General features: G+C 47.4%; 1 protein-coding gene across 2 annotated transcripts; it reads left to right on the plus strand.

The window, feature by feature from the left end:
• Window positions 1–7444: 7444 nt before the first annotated feature.
• Tepp (testis, prostate and placenta expressed) lies at window positions 7445–15651 on the plus strand. 2 transcript variants are annotated; one of them, XM_027405698.2, is made up of 7 exons: window positions 7445–7667; window positions 13536–13597; window positions 13817–13991; window positions 14293–14354; window positions 14401–14525; window positions 14699–14731; window positions 15621–15651. In XM_027405698.2, the coding sequence occupies exons 1-7, from the start codon at window positions 7445–7447 to the stop codon at window positions 15649–15651; spliced, it is 711 nt and encodes a 236-aa protein (XP_027261499.1). The 2 variants fall into 2 exon arrangements, with proteins under 2 accessions (XP_027261499.1, XP_027261498.1); XM_027405697.2 differs by having other exon boundaries at window positions 14461–14525.
• The last annotated feature ends 4237 nt before the right edge of the window (window positions 15652–19888 follow it).

The following is a 19888-nucleotide window of genomic DNA, read 5'->3' on the forward strand; positions in this document are numbered from 1 at the left end:
CTAGCTATTGGAAAGAAACTGCTCATCACGGGTGAGGTCTGCATGAAGTAAATTGGAGTGCAGCCAATAAGAGGGGCTGTGGGAAGGTTGGACAGGAAGAAGCATGTTAGTTTGAATGGGGGGGTGCAAATGCTCTGGCATTGTCATGAGCAGATCAGCTGACTCCCTTCATCCCTGTTTGCCTGTCTGTAAAGTAGGGGCATTGAAGCCAGGCATGGTGGTACCCACTTAGACTCCAGCACTTGCACAGTGGAGGCAGAAGAATCAGTAATTCCAGGTCAGCTTGAACAAAAAGCAAGTGCCATTGATAGTCCCCACCTTGTGAGCAGAGTATAAGGATAAAATCCATTAAGAGAAACCAGGCATGGTGGCGCACACTTTTAATCCCAGAATTCAGGAGGCAGAGGCAGGCAAACCTCTGTGAGTTCAAGGCCAGCCTGGTCTACAGAGTGAGTTCCCAGTAGCCAGGGATACACAGAGAAACTGTCTCAAAAAACAAAACAAACAAAAAATTGATAAAAGCAACATTCTCAGACCAGGGGGCTTATGAACAGAAAGTCGGTATTGTCTAAGATAACATTAGCCATGTGCTTTAATCCCAATACTCAGGAGGCAGAGGCAGGCAGATTTCTGTGAATTTAAAGCCAGCTTGATCTACAAAGCAAGTTTCAGGCCAGCCAGAGCCACACAGTGAGACCCTGTCTCAAAAATAAACAAACAAGAGCTGAAGAGATAGCTCAGCAGTTAAGAGCACTGGCTGTTCTTCCAGAGGACCTGGGTTCAGTTCCCAACACCCACAGTGGCAGCTCACAACTGTCTGTAACTCCAGTTCCAGGGGACCTGACACCTTCACACCAATGCACATAAAATAAGGATAAATGAACTATAAAAATAAACAAACAAATAAATAGTAACACTTATCATTTGTTTAACTTTGAAGATAAAAATGCCAGTTGGACCTGTGTCACAGTTGATAATGACATTACGACCGGTTTCTAGCTCACTGATATTAAGCCAAGCTCTGTGACACCGAATTCTCGAAGGACTGCTCAGTGGCAGATCCAGGCTGATCTGTAGGCAGGTCCGTGCAAGACCACCCAGGACACAGGCCTACCCAAGATTTTACCTCCTTCCTGTCTCTACCAGGACCCTTGAAAAAAGTAGCCCCGTGGCCAGGGATCCCTACCCCAGGACCAGCTTTCCAGAGACCATCGCCAGGCTCCTTGACCTCTATCCCAGCTCTGGCTCAGCTTTCCCAGGACAGCCTCAAAGGGGGCAGAGCTTAAGCTGTGCTTTCAGATCAGCCTACAGAGAAGTGACCGAGGGGGGGGGGCGGGAGGGCAGACACAACCATTGGGTTCTTGTAGTTCCCTGCTGGCTAGACACAGCGACTTCCTCCCAAGGTCACATGTTTGGGATGCCAGAATGCACAGACTCCAGCCGGTTACCAGCAGGCCCAGAACCAGACCTGAGGAAAGCCCTCCTCCTGACACCTGGCTCCCACACCCCTCTGATAACACCTCATTCTCCTGACCATCTTGCCCTCCCCTACTTGCTGTAAAGGGAGAATCTTCTGGGGAGCTAGAGAAAATGCAGATTCCTAGGTTCCCCCAAGCCCTCTGGGGGTGTCAAGTCTCAGGCTGCCCTGAAGCTCCCAAAGTCTAAACCACCAGAGGAGGCACCACAGCTATCCTGCCAAGTCTATTTCATTTCCTAAATGCTCTGTTAGGAGTTGAGCATGGGGATCCCCCAAGGAGTCCTACTGAGGCCCCACTTCAATTTGAGTTACCTGTTCAGATGTCAGCTGCTGGCAGGAATTGCCTTCTCAATGCTGCTGCAGCTGGCCCCTCAGACACAGCCAGGATTAATTGGCACTAGATGGGCCGGGTGCAAAGGATTAGCATTGCAAAAGGGGGGGCAGGGTAAAAAGATGACTGGTGCCCAGGGGAGCCAGCAGCAACCCCCCCAAGTGTATCCAACAGGGTCCTAGATAGAATGTTTAGGTCCTATAAATTTCTAGGGAACCTGCCCCAGTGCCAGGTCCCGGCTTCCTGACACAGCCAGTGAGCGGCAGCAGAACTAGGAATAGCCTGCATGCCTGTGTGGTTCTGGGAGACTCTTCAAGGTGACAGGAGCTCATCAGTTCAGTCAGAGGGGACAGGAATGTGTCCTTACTCTCCAGCATGGATACTGAAACTCAGCAGGCTCTCTGTGGCAGAGTCTTAAATAGCTTGAGCTTTACCACAAGAACCATTGACCCAGGACAAGGCCTTTAGCCAAAAATCTGTACTTATCAGCATTTCCAGAGAAACAGAACCAAGAGAGTATGAAGTCTCAGGACCAGAAGGCTTAGGATATAGTCCCAGTTAGATGTCTCAGGTCTCAGAGTTCCTGAAGGGTGGCTGGTGCAAGACTCAGCATCCAAGGTGGCTAAAAGACCCAGAGTCTGTGGTCCAAGGCCAGCAGCAGCAGGAAGAACCACACCCAATTATGGAAGAAGAATCAGAGACAGTTCTCCTCTTTCCACTATCCTGTTCCCTCCCAGACACTAACCAAGCAGATAGTTCCAACATAGTAGGATGAATCTTTAGTTTGCTGACCTACATGCCAATCTTGCCTGGAACCACCCTCCCAGACACACCCAGATGTGATGCTTTACCAAGTCTCTAGGCATTCCTGATCAGCCAAGTTGAAACTCAAAATTAACAGTCTTGACCATTACAGGTCCCAAGGTCTGGCTAATAACTGACCGAATTGGTAAACCGAGGCTGAACTCTCAGGAGAAATACAAATCCAGGAGGATGGGGTACAAAGTGCAATTGGCCCAGAGGAGAGGAGCTCTATGAGATGGTAGCACCTGGATTGGTTCTAGAGTCACAGAAGGGGCAGACACTTAACCTGACCATCTGGAACAAACTTTTGGAGTTCTTACTGAGTACCTAGCTGTGAGCCAACCCTTAGTGTGTTGAATAACACTGGTTTAGGGCTTCCTCTGAAGCCAATTGTCCTATTGCATCTGGGTAACTATAACACAAAACCTTAAACCAAGTCATTTACAAGGAACAGAAAGGTACTGTTCACTGTTGCAATAGAAGATCAAAGCAATAGAGGAGGTGTTATCTGGGAAGCACCTGTTCTTCGTAGGTGGTGATGTCTATGTTTTGTTTGTTTCTGATTCCTGGCTGTGGTCACCAAGCTTGTTTCTACCTTTTGACTATAAACCACATTGCTCTGAGTATCAGCATGCAAGTCTTCATGGCACAGGTTCACTTCTCTCAGACAGTTTCTAGGGTAGGCTCTTCCATATGAAGCAATCATATTGCAAACTTCTCCTTCTTGTTTGGGTTTTTCAGAGACAGGCTATTACTACAATTTCCTAGAGGAAACATAAGCAACTTCTACTCCTCCTCTCCCAAGTTCCCAGTGACAAACCCAGCACAATGCCACCAGAGTTCACTCTGGGGAACTAATGCATTTATCAGGGTTACTTACAGAGCGTGGTATAGTGTGAGCGAAGACGATCTGTAGTCTGTGAGGTTAAGATATCTTTATTCAGATAAACACCGGCCAAGCATAAGCCAGAGCGTGCCCAAAGGCAGCAGGCTAGGGAGTCCAGAAAGAGGGACCCCCACATGTCTGCCACCCCCTTAAGAACTCCCCAGGCATCATCCTGAACCTCCCCTGACCACGCCCTCACAGGTGTAGTCAAGCACGCCTGTACCTAGTTCCTAGGAGGTGGGGCTACAGTGACTCCCTACAATTCCCCTTTTAGTCTAAAAGAGGATTAAAACTTAATAGTGTAAAACATCTAAACTTAACAATTATAAAGGTGAAATACAAGAAGATACAATAATCTGTTATGGCACATCCTAACTATGTCTATTCTAGCTAAGCCCTAAAGTCATGTGAAAAGGGTGTCCAACTTGAACACCTCCTTCCAATCCCAACTCTAAACAATAAGAAAGTTACTCCTAACTAGGCTTACACTACCCTAATAGACAATAATAGGGAACGGGGGTGTAGTATCTTCCAAGTTACTTTCTGCTGAAATGGGACGATGGTAGCTTTGTGGGGTCCTGTGGGAAGAAAATGTTAGTATAGTGAAAGTCTCTAATGGGTTATCTCCAGGTTAGATGGGATTTGCTTGATTGAAGATCTGGGTTGAAATCCTCAACTTGATTGAAGCCAGTACTTGAGGCTCTGGTCGGAGTGTCAGTTGAAACGGAGTAAGTTGAATCCAGTGCAGTCTAGGAGGTATGGCCCAATTCCTTTTTTGGAGCGTCCAGGGATTGTTGTCAGGCGGGTCTTCATTGGCTGTGTGGGACTCAAACATAAGTGTTAGCAGAGAAATGTATACTGGGAAAGGCAACCATGGGAGAATAACAATTATGAGAGGGTGTACACCTTGAAAGAAAGAGCCAAGAAAAGACAAAAGATAGTCCTGTGTCTCCCTACAGCGTGGGTGGGGGGTTATTTCTGGAATGGGTGCTCCTCCCCCAAGATTCTACACCAGAAAGTCTTTACCCAGCAGGGATGAAGACTTTCTTATAGTTGTATAGATGGAGCAGTCTTCCCTCACCTGTATACTCTAGTCTCTCTGAGGCCATGTGCAGTTAGACCAGAGTTGCTATAACAGGTGGTAGAGAGCAGCTGGATACACACAAGTGAGAATCTTGCAACACCCACCCCCCAAGGGATGTAAATTGTCAACAAACCCAGGGGAAATGATCTTTTGTAAATTAGCACAGCAGAACTCCCCAAGATGGCAGCTGTTTGGCTGGGAGGATAGTCCTGTACAACACAGGGTCACATACCACATAGCCATGGCTGGATTTGAACTCAGCCTCTGGACTGCTGAGATTATAGCTGTATGCCAGAATGCTTAGCTCATATTCCACTTTTTAAGATACCACTAGACTCTTTTGCAATGTTAGTACCCTGTGTCTGGACCTGAGTAGCAGTTGCCTGTTTTGGGATTGGAGGCTATGTCTCAATTTATAAATTACTAAATTAGAAGTTTATATAGTTTCTGTATTTTTTAATTTGGTTTTTTAACACAGGGTAACTCTATGTAGCCTTGGTTGGCCTGGAACTCACTAAGTAAACCACGCTGTGCCTGAACTCACAGAGACAGTCTTGCTCTGCCTCCTGAGTAATGAATGGGATTAAAGGTGTGGGGCACTATGCCCAGCTCTTTTCTAACATTAAGAGTTGGACCTTGTGGGGTAGTGGTGGGCACACACTTTTAATCTTACAAGATTCTAACAGCAGGGAATTCTGAATAGCATGTTTAGCGCTCCTGCAAGTGTATGCAAATTATATGCTAATATATGCAAAGGATTCCAAACCTTAGGATGTCTACCTCTAAACCCAGGATTTCAGATTCTGAGCTAGGATACCCACAGCCTGGCTTTCCTAGGAAGGTGGAAGGCTGCAGTTCCCCAAGTGGTGAGATGAATGGGATGGGGGTGGGGTGGAGTATCACCTGCTAATCCCTTGCCTGCTGAGGCCACCACTCTGCCAGATCCCTGCCCTGATCCTGGAGCCTGGCTAATCTCCATCCCCAAAGACCAAAGACAGCTTGGCATCCTCTTCCCTGAGATTCATGGGGACAGGGGGCCTTCCAGGCTCCCAAGCAGCCCTGTTGCAGAGCCTAGGGTCCTTGCCTAACACAAACAGTGCTCTTGGATGCCAGAGAGAGAGTAGTAACTAGAGTAGTGTAATTGTCCTAGTTAGGGCTACTATTGCTGTGATGAAACACCAAGACCAAAAGGTGTTGGAAAGGGTTTAATTGGCTTATGCTTCCAAATCACTGTTCATCACCAAATTAAGTCAGGGCAGGAACTCAAACAGGGTTCAAACCTGGAGGCAAGAGCTGATACAGAGACCGCAGAGGGGTGCTGCTTACTGGCTTGCTTAGCTGCTTCCTTATAGAACCCAGGATCACCAGCCCAGAGATGGTATCACCCACCATGGGCTGGGCCCTCCCTCATCAATCACTAATTAAGAAAATGCTTTACATGCTTGCCTACAGCTTAATCTTATGGAGGTATTTTGTCAACTAGGGTTCCCCCATCTCAGATGACTATAGCTTGTGTCAAGTTGAACTAGCAAGCACAGTGACACAGCCTTGAGGGAGCCCAGCAGCTATCCTTGCCTGAGTGTGGCCAGGTCACCTCCACAGAGCCCCAGCTCTGACATTTCCCAAGATTCTTGTGTAGCAGTCATGGAGACTCCAAGCTTCAGGGCATGGGTGTCAAGTGCCTAGGGGTCTCTGCAGCCTGTTTTGCTAGGGTTACCCGGGAGCTGCGTCCTCACAATCAGGCTGCAGTGGGCATTGTCTCTGTGGTGCTCCTATCCTGCAGCTGCTCATAAGGCCTGACCACCTCCCTTCCTCTGCCCACTGAGCATCAGAAGAGAAGGCCCTTCCCTGCCTGTGCACCTGTGTCTGTGCCCAGCAGATGAGGTAGTAGCTGTGGGTAGATGGCAGCATGGGAGCTGTCTTCTTTCTCTCTGTTCTACCATCCTGTCCTTCCTCATGTAGTGTCATCTCTGAGGCAGCATCCCATACTTTACCACCATGTCCCTTACTGGTCCTCCATGGTCAAGTTCCTCTCTCCCCTGTCTACCTAGCACCCATCTCCACTTTTCTTCTCGAACTTGGGGGTCAGCAAGTAGAATCAACAAATTCTCACTAAGGTGTAAATGTCTAAAAGGGGGCTCCAGGGTATATCTGCTTCTTAAGAGAGAGGCACTAGGTAACCATCATCATTTTCTAACTCAGATCTGTCATGTTTCTCCCCTTTAAAACAGTCTCATCCGTCTGTAGCATTTGGGGTAAATGCTAGATATAGACAAGGCAAATCTAGGGTTGGCTACTTACTGTTGCAAGCCACACAGCATTCTAAGCTACATTCTGAATGGCTTAACTGTGGCCTTTTCCAGTTCAACACTTAGGTTTCACCTGGCTTAGACAGCTCCTGGAGCACCCCAACTTCAGGCCTCTCAAACCCCCACACACTCTGTGTTGATTTCCCTCATAGCGCTGGGTGCAGTGTGTGTGTGTGTGTCTGTGTGTGTGTGTGTCTGTGTGTGTCTGTGTGTCTGTGTCTGTGTCTGTGTCTGTGTGTGTCTGTGTCTGTGTCTGTGTGTGTCTGTGTGTCTGTGTGTCTGTGTCTGTGTCTGTGTCTGTGTCTGTGTCTGTGTCTGTGTCTGTGTCTGTGTCTGTGTCTGTGTCTGTGTCTGTGTCTGTGTGTCTGTGTGTACATAGACCATGCACATATATATCTGTTGTTTGGCTGTCCCTGCTACCCAAGAGGAGTTCCTGAAAAATCACTGGGCACACAGAAGATAATAAATGCTTGCCAAATAGTTACATCAACATAGGCCAAGAACATGTGCCTGTATGGAAGGGCATCTAACTCAACTCTTCTGCTCCCCAGTGATGGCCCGCATCGTCAACATTGTACCCTGGGACGATGACTCCGCCCACTTGTATGCTTCCCCAGCCATCCTACTCCCTCTGGAGCATGTGCGCTACCCACTTGCTGGTGTGAAGGACCAGCTCTACCACCCAGGCCTGCCTACCCTGCGGCGCATGGATATGGACACTATTAAGGGTTGCCTCTCGGATGAGCACTGCCAATCTTCCACTTACTGCACCAAAGGTCAGACCTTGTCACCACCAGCAGCTCAGGGTCTCCTGTTTGCCTTTGGAGCAAGGATGGTTTCCAAGATGGAAATCTTGGAGGGAAAAGCTTGGGGCAAGTGGCAGATGAAAGAATGATGAAGGCCAGTTCAGTTCCCTACTCCCTTCCAGAAAGTTCCTCGAGGCCTGGCCTCTACATCCTGAATAGAAAAATGGGAGCCAGTACAGAGCCTGCCTCCCAGGGCTATGTGAGGCAATAAGTAAGGGTGAAGAGCAGGTTGCCTGGTCCTGCATGACTGATCGGCAGATGACCCTGCTGCGGCTGTTGTGGGTGGCAGTGTTCCATTTCTTTTAGATCTTAACAAAATAAGGTTTCTTAGGCTTGCAATTCTGGAGGTGCCTCCCCCCACTGCATTGCCCAGGCTGGCCTTAAACTCTGCTCCTCCTGCCCCAGATATGTAGCCCCATGCCTGATCTTCTTAAGGGCCTGTCATGTGGTAGAGGAGGGCTCAGTGACATGTGTGCCAGTGTGTATGTAAGCACGCACAAAGAGTTCAGAAAATAACCTCAGGTGTTGTTCTTCTTACTGACCTGGTGTTTGATGGCCTTACTGACCTTACTGATCAGGTGTTTGATGGCCAGCAAACACCGCGATCCTCCTGTATTCTCCCCACACTAGGATGACAAGTGGGCACCATCATGCTCAGTGTTTTATGTGGGTGCTGGGACCAGACCTTGAGTCCTCATGTTTACACAGCAAGCACATTACTAACTGAGCTACCCCCACCTCACCCCACCCCAGCCATCATTTCTTTGAGACAGTGACTTGCTATATTGTCCCGGCTGACTTTGAACTCCTGGGTTCAAGAGATCCTCCCTGATCAACCTCCGGAACAGCAGCAGGTATTGGTGGCCCACACTACCACACTCAATACAGAAACACAAGTCTTTTGCTCCTTGACGTTTTAAGATTTTCAAATAGAAAAAAAAAAGTTGAAAGGGCAGTATTGTGGGCATCCTTTCCCTCTGCCCATCCCAAGGTCTGTTTCAGCATGTTTGTATTCATATGCCACGTCTCTTGCTTTCTTCCCTCTCTCCATCTATCTCTCTCCCTGATCTCTCTCTCTCCTGTACCCCCTTTCCTCCCCCTCCTGTTTTCCTTTCTCTCTCTTCTCCCTCTTTCTCTCACATTCACACACATGAGCATGCAAAACTTTGCCAGGTAGTTCCCAATGACAAGAACAGCCTCCTTCATGACAAGATACAATTATCATATCTAGGAAAGATAACAATAATTCCACAATATCTCTTAACCAACACACCTTAAAATCCCCCAAGTCTCCAAGTACGTATTTTATAGCTTAAAATGGAAATAGGATTGAATCAAGGATTATGCATCACTTAAGTCTTGAGCCTTAGACTAAAATGATTTTCCATCATTTCCATTTCCTCTTTTACTATTGGCTTCCTATTACAATTTTCTGTAATTTGTTTAAGATTAAGATGACATCATTTTCCCCCATCACTTTCCTCCCTTCAAATTCTCCCATGCACTCCCCCTGACTCTCCCTCAAAATCATGGGCTCTTTTTCTTTAATTGTTATTACATACATACAGACGGACAGACAGACATATTCCTAAATACAGTCTGTATAATGTTACTTATACGGATGTTTTCAGGCCTTAGTATTGGAGAACCAATTGGTGTGCTCTTAGCTGGGGAAAAATATTTCTCCCACTCTCAGAATTCCTCAGTTGCCCATAGTTCTTTGTCTATGGTTGAGGCCTGTGACCTTCCCTGTTTCCACGTTAGGTGTCTATTAGTGCCATCTTTGTGCAGGTCATATATAGGCAGCCATGTGAGTGAGATGTCATAGGTGCAGTTTCATGGACATTTCTAGGAGACACAAACTTCCTGTGCCTCTGGCTCTTTCTGTTCCCTCTTCCACAATGATCCCTGAACTTTGGGTGCAAGAGTTGTGTTATAGATGTATCGGTTGGGACCTAAGACCACAACTTCCCATTTTGATCAATTATGGCTTTCTGTAATGGTCCCCATCTACTACAAAGAGAAGTTTCCCTGATGAGAGGGTAAAAATTACATTTATCTGTGTATATAAGGACAAATATTTAGAATGTAGCAAGGGATTATGCTGATTTGGTAACATGGCAGTTGTGGGTTCTCCAAGATCAATGACTTCACTAACCCCAAGTAGTTGAGGGATATTAATGACCATTGGTTGTTCATTCTTGTTTGTTTTTGATTTGGTGATGGTGGCGAAATTATGTGTGGGATTCTATCCCTTTTTCCTTTTGGTGGTTGGTAAAGTGGGGTGATCTATTGCCTATATTTTTCTGGTTGTGGTTAACTTCCTTGGGTTGCAGTTTTCCTTCCAGAACTTTCTGCAGGGATGGATTGGTGGATATTTATTGTTTGAATCTGGTTTTGCCATGGAATATCATGGTTTTTCTCCATCTATATTGATTGAAAGATTTGCTGGGTATAGTAGTCTGGGCTGGCATCCATGGTCTCTTAGTGGAGGTAGAATATCTATCCAGGACCTTCTGACTTTCAGAGGTTCCGTGGAAAAGTCAGGTGTAATTCTGATAGGTTTGCCTTTATATGTTACTTGACCTTTTTCCTTTGCAGCTCTTAATATTTTCTCTTTATTCTGTATGTTTGATGTTTTGATTATTATGTGGTGAGGAGACCCTTTTTTTGGTTCAATCTATTTGGTGTTCTGTAGGCTTCTTGTATTTTCTTGTATTGGCATGTCTTTCTTTAGGTTGGGAAAGTTTTCTTCTATGATTTTGTTGAGTATGTTTTCTGTGCCTTTGAGTTGGATTTCTTCACATTCTTCTATACCTATTATTCTTAGGTTTGGTCTTTTCACAGTGTCCCACATTTCCTGGGTATTTTGTGTCAGGGATTTGTTGGACTTAAGATTTTCTTTGGTTGATGAGTCTATTTCTCCTAGTGTAGCTTCAACTCCATCTATATTCTCTCTTCCATCTCTTGTATTCTGTTGGTTATGCTTGCGCCCGTAGTTCCTGATCGTTTACTCAGCTTTTCTATTTCCAGCATTCCCTCAGATTGTGCTTTTTTTTTCAGATTGTCTCTATTTCAGTTTTTAGGTCTTGAATTGTTTCCTTGAGAGATTTGTTGATATCTTGTATTATTTGGTTTGTTTTTTCTTTCATTTCTTTAAGGGATTTTCTCATGTCCTCTTTGAGGTCCTCTATCATTTTCATGAAGATGTTTTAAGGTCATTCTCTTCTGCTTCATCTGCATTGTGATGTTCAGGTCTTGCTGGTGTATGGTTCCTAGTCTCCGGTAGTATTATATTGGGTTTTCTGTTGTTGAATATGTTTGTTTTTACATTGTCCTCTTCTCATCCTTTCTACTGGTGGGTGTAGCAGGAGTCTCTTTGTCTCCTGGTGGGTATGGGACCAAGGTTCCCTTCTGGTAGATGCAAAAAGTTCCAATACTCTGATGTCTGTCCTCTTGTCGTGGATGGAGGTGGCATGTTACTGGGGCCTTGGCAGTGTCCGGGTGTGTTGGATCCCACTCGCGAGTTCGGATCTGGTGAGCAGACCCCTGGCATCAGATGTTTCCAAGCAGGGCCTCTGAACCGGAACCAGAAACAGCTCCTGGCCTTTTTTTTAAAGATGTATTTATTTATTTATTCTGTATACAGTGTTGTGCCTGCATGTATGCCTGCACTGCATGCTTGAAGAGGACACAGGAACACATTATAGATGGTTGTGAGCCACCACGTGGTTACTGGGAATTGAACACAGGACCTCTGGAAGAGCAGCCAGCGCTCTTAACCTCTGAGCCATCTCTCCATCCCCCCTACTACTAACTTTTTAAAGGAGTCAAAACAGCTGTTTCATAGACAATCCTCCATGTTGAATTTCAGAAGTTGTTTCCAGGGTATTCTCTACCTTGTTAAAGGAAAGCTGGACCTATAGACTTGATTATCACACACTTCAGAGGTGGCCTGATTCTGTAAGAAGGGACATTGAATTCTTCATTGGTAATTTGGTAATTTGGTTAAGGTGGTAACCTAGGTGTGAAATCTTCTTCCAGTAGTCTTGAGATTTAGAAATTCTAAACTTACATGGACTCAAGTGAATACTTTTTGTGGTTCTGGGGATTGAAGACAGTGTTACACACACTAGGCAAGTTCTCTACCATTGAGCTGTACCTCAACCCTTAGATTTTTGAGATCAAATCTCACTCTATATATAGCACACACTGATCTCAAACTCATAATCCTCCTTCCTCAGCTTCAAGTGCTAGAATTACAGATATGCACCACACCCCACTCTCAAATTATTCTCAGCAGTTCCCTAGTGCAAGTATGGTTGGGTTTATTTGGTTTAATGACCGACGCTTGTATTTTTTTGCTGTTACAAACATGAAAATAGGTCACCTTCTTCTAACATCATTTGTGCATTGCTAGACTGTGGGACAAAGGACATGTTTATATTTATAATTCTAAGTAATGTTTACTGGACTGCTTTCTGTAGGCCCCAGTCAGTTTACATAGTCTCTGGTAATGAATGATGACAGGCCTATTTCTTAAAGCCGTACTAAGTTTTGCATTGTTCCCAGTCTGGCCTAATAAGTAGAGGAAATTGGTATCTTAATATAGCTTAAATGTGCATTCACATTGTAAATGGAATGGTGTCTTTTTTATATGTTTAGTGACCATGAAGCTGAATGTATTTCTAGTAGTTATGGATGAACTGTAGTAATTTTTAAAAAGGAGCCGAGAGAGAAAGACACCATGCCACAGAGTTCAAGTGGAGGGGTTTTTTTATTATTAAAGGAAAAGGATGATAAAAAAAAAAAAAGGCGGGGAAGGAGTAGGGGGAACTAGTCTCTGAGGACAGGAGCAGCAGGAGAGAGAAAATAGAGGGGAGGGGGGATAGGACAGTCAGAGGGAAAGAAAAAAGAAAGAAAGAGAAAGTTAAAGAGAGAGAGAGAGAGAGACAGAGAGAGATGTGAGGTGGGCAGGGCCCTTTTAAAAGGCATAGTGAACAGGCACAGGTGGTGCTCTTAGTGGCTGCAGCTGAGGGCATATCCTGTCAGAACCCCAAGGACAGGCCAGGACAGATGCCTGAATACTAACATGAACTACTTAAACATGTCATTTGTCTATGTTTCCATCCTGTTTTTTGTTTGTTTTGTTTTTGTCTTGATTTCTAGGAGCCCCTCCAACATTAAGTGCATTGTCTCTTCTGTAAAATCAGTATAAATATTTTCCCTTTGTCTTTGATTCTTTTTGTGCTTATTTTTTATCTGATTTGTTAACACATGTGCATGCATGGACATGCTGACAGGCCACAGTTCATTCTTGGAGGTCAGAGAACAACTCTTAGGAGTGTCACTTTTCTTCTGTCATGTGAATAGCAGGTCGTGGGGCCAGCAGACAAGTGCCTTTTACCCACTGATCTTCCATGCTAAGCTGGTGTTTATTTTTGTGTGGTCAAAGTTACTGGTCTTTTCTCTCAACTTTTGGCTTTTTAAGGGAATTAGGTCCTTCTGTCCCAGGTTTATAGAGGAATTTGTCCACATTTTCTTTTAGTACTTCTAAGTTTTCATATTGATCTCTGCTGATTTTTATTGTAAAAGATATCGATAGTGTTTTATCTTAAATATTTAAAAACTAACTTTTTTTTCCTTTGAGACAGAATCTCACCGTGAAGCCCTGGTTGGCTGGAACTTGATACATAGATCAGGCTGGCCTTGAACTCATGGAGAGCTGTCTTTGCCTCCTGAGAGTTGGGAGTAAAGTCATACCTGCCAAACCTGGCAAAACATTTTTGGGGGCCTATAAGGACTCCTGAAAGGGACACCTTTCTCATCTTTCAACAGATGATTTTAACAGGGCCCACTTCACACTACTGGGAATCCCCAACAAACCCCTGCAATGCCTGGTGAGTGTCCTTTGTCCTCAGCCCTGGATGGGCCCAGGCACCTCTGGTCCAAGGTGCTACTGCCTGAGCTTATGTCCAGATACCAACCTAGGACTCCCACCCCCGCGCAATCCAGGCCTTGATTGCCTGCACCCCCTCGTCCAGTGGGTCTAATGTCCCCTCAGGCCTAGGAAGTCCCCCAGGATCTTGTATCTGCCATTATGATCCACCATTCCCTAGGACTTATCAGCGACCGGCCAGAAGCTCTGTCACAAGTACCGAGAAGGAAAGATGGTGCCCATTGCTCCAGGCATCAACCGGGTCGACTGGCCCTGCTACACGCATGCCATCGAAGACTGGTCTAAATTCGTATCCAGGTCCGGGGAGTTCAAACTGCCTTGCGCCAACAAGAAGGGTCAGTCTACCAATCACAAAAGGTGCTCTTGGGAGGGGGAGGTCTGCAGTTCGGTGGCACAGCTAAAGCAAGGAATGAGGGCCGTGGGCCCAAAGGCCAGCAATGTAGAAACAGGCACCAGGTTGCGGGTGGAGTTGGGGGTGGAGAGGAGCCGCTGAGGCTACCGGAGGTCAGGAAAGCCACTGGGGCTGGACCTGAGCCTGAGAGCCAAGCAGGGCTCGGGGTGGGGTGGGGCGGGGCTTAGATGAGGACCGGCCAGGTTTCTTGGGATCTGGGTCCCCAAGGTGGGTTCTCTCCACAGTGGGGAGTTTCAGTGGCTACGCGGTGCGGTACTTGAAGCCTGACTTGACCCAGAACTGGCGGGTAGGGAAAGATGCACGCAGACCGGGCCGGGGTGGTTGGGAGGGAGCAGCTGCTGGGGTCCGCGCCCTGTGGGCTTACAGGTCCCTATCCCTGTGGCCTGCCCCAGTACTGCCTCAACCAGAACCCCAGCCTGGACCGCTACGGACAGAAGCCCCTGCCTTTCGACTCGCTGTAAGTGACACCACTCGAGACCTCTTCGGGACCCTGATCTCCGAACAGGGAAGGGGGATCGTAGCTGAGGACAGACACTGAATTCCTACCGAACCGACGCCTGTCAGCGGGCGCCCAGCTCCTCCAAGCTTTGGGAGCCGAGTTCAGTAGGGTTCTTTTTGGTTCTTTCGCAGGAACGCGTTCCGACGCTTTGGCTCCCACTACAGGTAGAGAATATCCGCCCCCCCCCGCAACCCCCGCCGCCTTGGCCGCGGCCGGCCACGCCTGGGAAGGGGGCTTGAAGGATACTCGGCGGGCGATCAACCTGCAGCTCAGTGGGCCCGGGCTAGCGGTGCATTTCCCAACAGGATTGGCCCAGAGGAGGCCGGAAGGAGGGGGCCTGGGAGGATGGAGAAGAAAGGAACTGCCATCTGCTTCCCACTGCATCATAGCGCCCCCAGCAGGGTCACCCTTGGTTAAAGGCTCAGACACAAGGTGGAAGTGCTGAGAAACTATGAGGCATCTCTCCAGCCACGCCCTGTGCAGCCTTCCCCGCCACACACACACACACACACACACACACACACACACTCACACACTCACACACTGGCACAACCACATACACACACACACTCACACACTGGCACAAACACACACACACACACACACACACACACACACACACACACACTGGCACAACCACATGCTCGGTCTCTCCCTACAGCCCACACTCCGATTCACCTCTTGTAGCATCCAGAGTGTTGCCCTTTCTATTCCTGAAAGTTGCCTTCCCCAGCCCACACACAGAAAAACTTTGGTTTTGTTACTGTGTGATGCTAGAGTAGATTCTACATGACTGAAAACCCATGAAGCAGTTGACATTGGGGTGTTATTGGAAATAGTATGAGGTAAATTAGAGATGAAGGAAATAACCAAAAATATACAAAAGGAAATAGGGAACCATTGAAGGCTCTTGGGCATATAGCCTGGATGGAAATTGTTTTTAGACCCTGAGGGTAGAGAGGTGGGCCTTGGGGTGGGGGTGGAGCTAGGGAAGAAAAACTATTTCTTCAGGGCACCCTAGAGTACCCATCTCACCCTTCTTTTTCTATGCAGTCGCATCAACTATCTGACTCCCTGGCATTAATCTGTGGGGGTGAAAAGGTTGATCCCTCTATAGCCGGACTGTCCCACCTCAGGACCCCTAGCAGAACAGAGGGCATATGGTGGCACCACCCATCTCCCCAGGAGTCCGGTTCAAGAAATAAACCTAATGCTTCTTTGGAGAGGCACTAGTCCTGTGTGTGTGTGTGTGTGTGTGTGTGTGTGTGTGTGTGTGTGTGTGGCGGGGGAGGGTCTGGGGAAGGGTTAGGAACACAGTTGGTAGTGTATTACCCTGTGCTCTTTAAGAGGGTGTGTAGGGGCTGGTGAAGGATGTTTTGTGGCCTTGGGTGGAATATCAGGGCCTAAGCTGGGGTTGAAGCACAAGGCCAGGATGGATCTGTGTTTCCCTTGCTACACCTGAGTGTGAGCACTAAGAGAAAAGGAGGGGCTGAGAGAGGGTTCTTCGACACCTCTCTGGAATCCTTACCATACTGGTGTGCTTTGGGGTTTCCTGTTACCAAGAGCTTCCCAAAAGGGAAGTGGGCAGTTTAGGCTAGTGTCATCTATTCTCTATGAAGCAGCAGGTTTCAAATATAAACCTGGATGAGGTATGCAAGTACATTCTGGGCTCTTCGAGGCACTACTAAGAAATGTATCGCCTAAATAGAAGGCCATTTGCTCTACTCTTGAGCAGTGGGACTGACCCTCATCTGTCCCTCCACATACACCCTAGTCCTGATAGTGGACATGATGGCCTAGGTGCAGGGGATCCCCAGTGAAGAGGGTCTCAGCATGGTGCTATGTTAGGGCAGCTGGCATCCATACATGGTTCCTGGGCCTTCCATGCCTCATCTTACCAGAGAGAGGACAGACTACAGGGAGCGGTCCCAGTTGAGACAAATAACTACTAAGCTCAAGAACTTGGTATGGGATTTCTGTTCCTGGAGTTTCCCTGCACCTCAGCTACCCCCAAACCTGAAATCATGTGCAAAGTCACATGTCCACATGCTGTTCTCTTCCAAGTATAGATCCCTTGTTCTCATCTTATCCTCAGCAAAGTTGGCATCCATAGGGGTTAGGAATTCATCATTCACTCCTTTCCTTTCCCTTCCTGAATTCACTGCAAAGCTGCTGCACACAAGGCTAATGTCTTAGGAAGAAGGAATTGGAGGAAAATGGCCTCACAGGTCAGAATATGTTACTATCTGGGACTTGGTGCTCTGCTGACAACAGGGCAGGAACCTGGGGAGGATTTGCCTCCTTCTTGCATATCCAGTGGGCAGCTTTGGGAAGCCAATGGCAGAGCCACTAGGGTGTCAGAGCTCCAGGTGTTCTTTCTAAATGACAGAGAAGAAATGGACCTGCCCAAGGTTCCCGGCAGGGATGCTGAAGTCCTGCCTTGGGTGAGAATGGTCACAGGAATGCTAGTGAACTTGCTAGGAAGGAACTGAGTGACTAGGATTTTCATTTTTTTTTTCTGGGCCTGCTTCCTTGACCCAGTATGACTAAGAAAGGTCACTACATAATGTGACCCAGTTTTGAGGCCTTTACCTGGGCCAGTGTTCTAGTGAATGCTCAGGTGACACAGACAAGCAGCCACTCCTCCTTTATTAGTGTTTTGAGTTCAGTGAGAAAAACAGGTAGGCAGGCCAAGCCACTTTAAACCCCAAACCACATTCCTCTAGTCCAAGATGCCACAAGTGCCAACCCACAGCAGTAATTGAGGTTCTTGTCCACTGGCTATACATTTAATACCTACTTTATAGATACAATAGAAACTGTGCCTAAGAATAAAGAGAGTAGAAAGCATAATCAAAAACAATCGAGTATACAGTTCTTTTAATTAAGTTTTCAAGTGCTTCACAGGCCCCACGAGGTAAATTGTTTTCAATCCATTTTATAGCTGGTTAAGTAAATGGACTTGGGGCTGAAGAGATGGCTCAGAGTTTGAGTGCTGGCTGCTGTTCTAGAGAACCCAGGTTCAGTTCTCAGCACCCACATGGAGGCTCAAAATCATAGCTCTAATTCCTGGGGATATAACCCCCTCTTCAGACTTCCAGGAGCACCAGGCACACAAGAGGTGCACACACATGCACACAGGCCAAACACTCATTCACATGAATCCAAATAAATGGGCTTGAGGAAGCTGTGATTGGTCCAAGATTGCATAGCCAGTGACTGGCAAGGCTGGGGATCTGAAGGCAGTGAGACTGTGACCATTGCATTCTGCTTCTTTCCTGCTCTGAGGAACAAGTGAAGAGTGGGGAAGAAAGCAGAGGGTCTTCCTGGGACTGGGGACCAAAGACTGGGACTTAAAAGAGATGTCCCATTCGAAAACTAAGAAGCCAAGATTGATGCAGACACATATAGTCCCAGATGATCTGGAGGCTGAGGCATGACAAACAGCCCAGGGCTTTGAGACTAGCCTGGGAAATAGACATAGTAGTGGCCACTACCTCAAGGCCTTGACTACCTCTGTACCTTCAGGGTTCATGGCTCTTTATAAACAAATTCCATCAGAAATCTTTACTGCAGCCAGCATGACCTCATCTCTAGGCCTTCTGGACCTGAACACGAGTCAGTTCCCTGGCCTTTATCACGCTTCCTTACTGCTCTGTCCTACCCTTAGGGTCTTGTCTCCCAAACTTTGTTCAAAAGCCAGCCTACATCAAAAATGCTTTCCCTACCCCTCTTTACCCAACCTCAAAAAAAGCCTCACATGCTCCCTTCTCCCATTCTTCACAAAGATCACAGGCACAGGAACCTTGGCTCTTTCGGGGTGGGGGGGGGGGATTTACATCTCTGACCAGTAGGCTTAATTGCCAGTTCCTTTTACCCCCATTATGAGGTTCAGGAATGGGGTCTGGGGCCTCCAGAACCAATGCAAGCAAATGTGGAATGAATGAAATTTCTACTATAAAGTAACAGTAGTGTTTATTACAGAGCAACATGGGGAGCATGCACCATGGCCTAGGATCTAGGGCTGGCAGCAGGGCAGGCTCAGAAATAAGGCTCAAGCTGAGATGGGGTGTGGTGAAGATTACAGTCCCAGATGCCAGTAGCCATTTTCACTTGGAATGTTTGCCTGAGGGTGCACATACATGTGGAGACTAGAGGTCAACATCGGTGTCTTTAATCACTCCCCACCTCAGCTTTTGAGACAGGATCTCTCACTGAAACCAGTATTCACCAAATGGCTACATGGATTGGTAGGCACTCCAGGAATGTCCGTATGTCCTATCATTCCCCCACCTGTGTTCCCAGCCTAGGGTCACAACCATGTATGTAGGTGTTGGGTATTCATGCTCAGATCCTCGTGCTTGAGCAGCAGGTACTACACTAACTGGGCCTTCTCTCTCAGTCCCTACTCTATTTCTTGATTCATGAAAGCCTTTAAACTCGCTCATCTCAAGTTCTTGCTTTGTGCCTGGCAAACAGCAGGTGCTCAATTATGATCATGGAGGAAACAGACAGGAATGCAGAGTCAAGGTTGGGTGGGGAGGAAGACCCCACAACCCTGCCTCCCACCAGACTGTTTACAAGTTACTACAGAAACCTCTGGGGATTAGACTGACAATGCTCTTCCTGGAGGCGTGACCTCTCAGGAGCAAACTGCTTGCTTAAGGATGGAATGCAGACCTCTCACCACCAGTCTGGCTGGGAGGCCCTGGGTGGATTGCCACATAGTGAGTAGTCCAAGGCTGGATGGAGGTCACTCTGGAGGGAGAGCAGGCCTGCATGGGAAGGTGGACAACCGTAGTTAGGATCTGTCCAGGAGTTGACCACCAGCTGGGGCAGGGGGAGAACTTTGTTGCCTTGGTTCCCTGACCAGAGGAAGTGTCAGGGATGTCCTGGCCACACTGCCTGTTTTCCACCTGTATGCAGGTGGAACTCCAGGCCACTTACCACTGTTTGGCTTAAACAATCCCTGGGCCTCCAAATGGTCTGGACAAAGGAATGTTCAGGCCTATCCTGCCCACCAAGCAGTTTCACTCAGGCCACACTAGAAAATAAGCTGGGCCGTGAGCCTGGCACAGACACAAAGGCCCCTTGCTGTTAGCTGCTGACTAGCAGAAGCCTGTAGAAAGGAACCTCCTGGCTTCTCAGGGCCACACGGGGGATGGGAGAAGCATGGGGTCTGGGTCTTAGGAACACTTGTAGTATGGATAGCTCCCTGTTCTTTGACTTTTCTTTTTACCTAGGACAGGGTGCCCTTAGCTGTCAGATGCCAGGTTAAGGGCTATGTCTCCCTCTCTCCAGCCCCACTCTGGCCTTTGAGA

This window comes from Cricetulus griseus, chromosome 3 (assembly GCF_003668045.3).
Source record: "Cricetulus griseus strain 17A/GY chromosome 3, alternate assembly CriGri-PICRH-1.0, whole genome shotgun sequence".
Classification (NCBI taxonomy): Eukaryota; Metazoa; Chordata; class Mammalia; order Rodentia; family Cricetidae; genus Cricetulus; species Cricetulus griseus.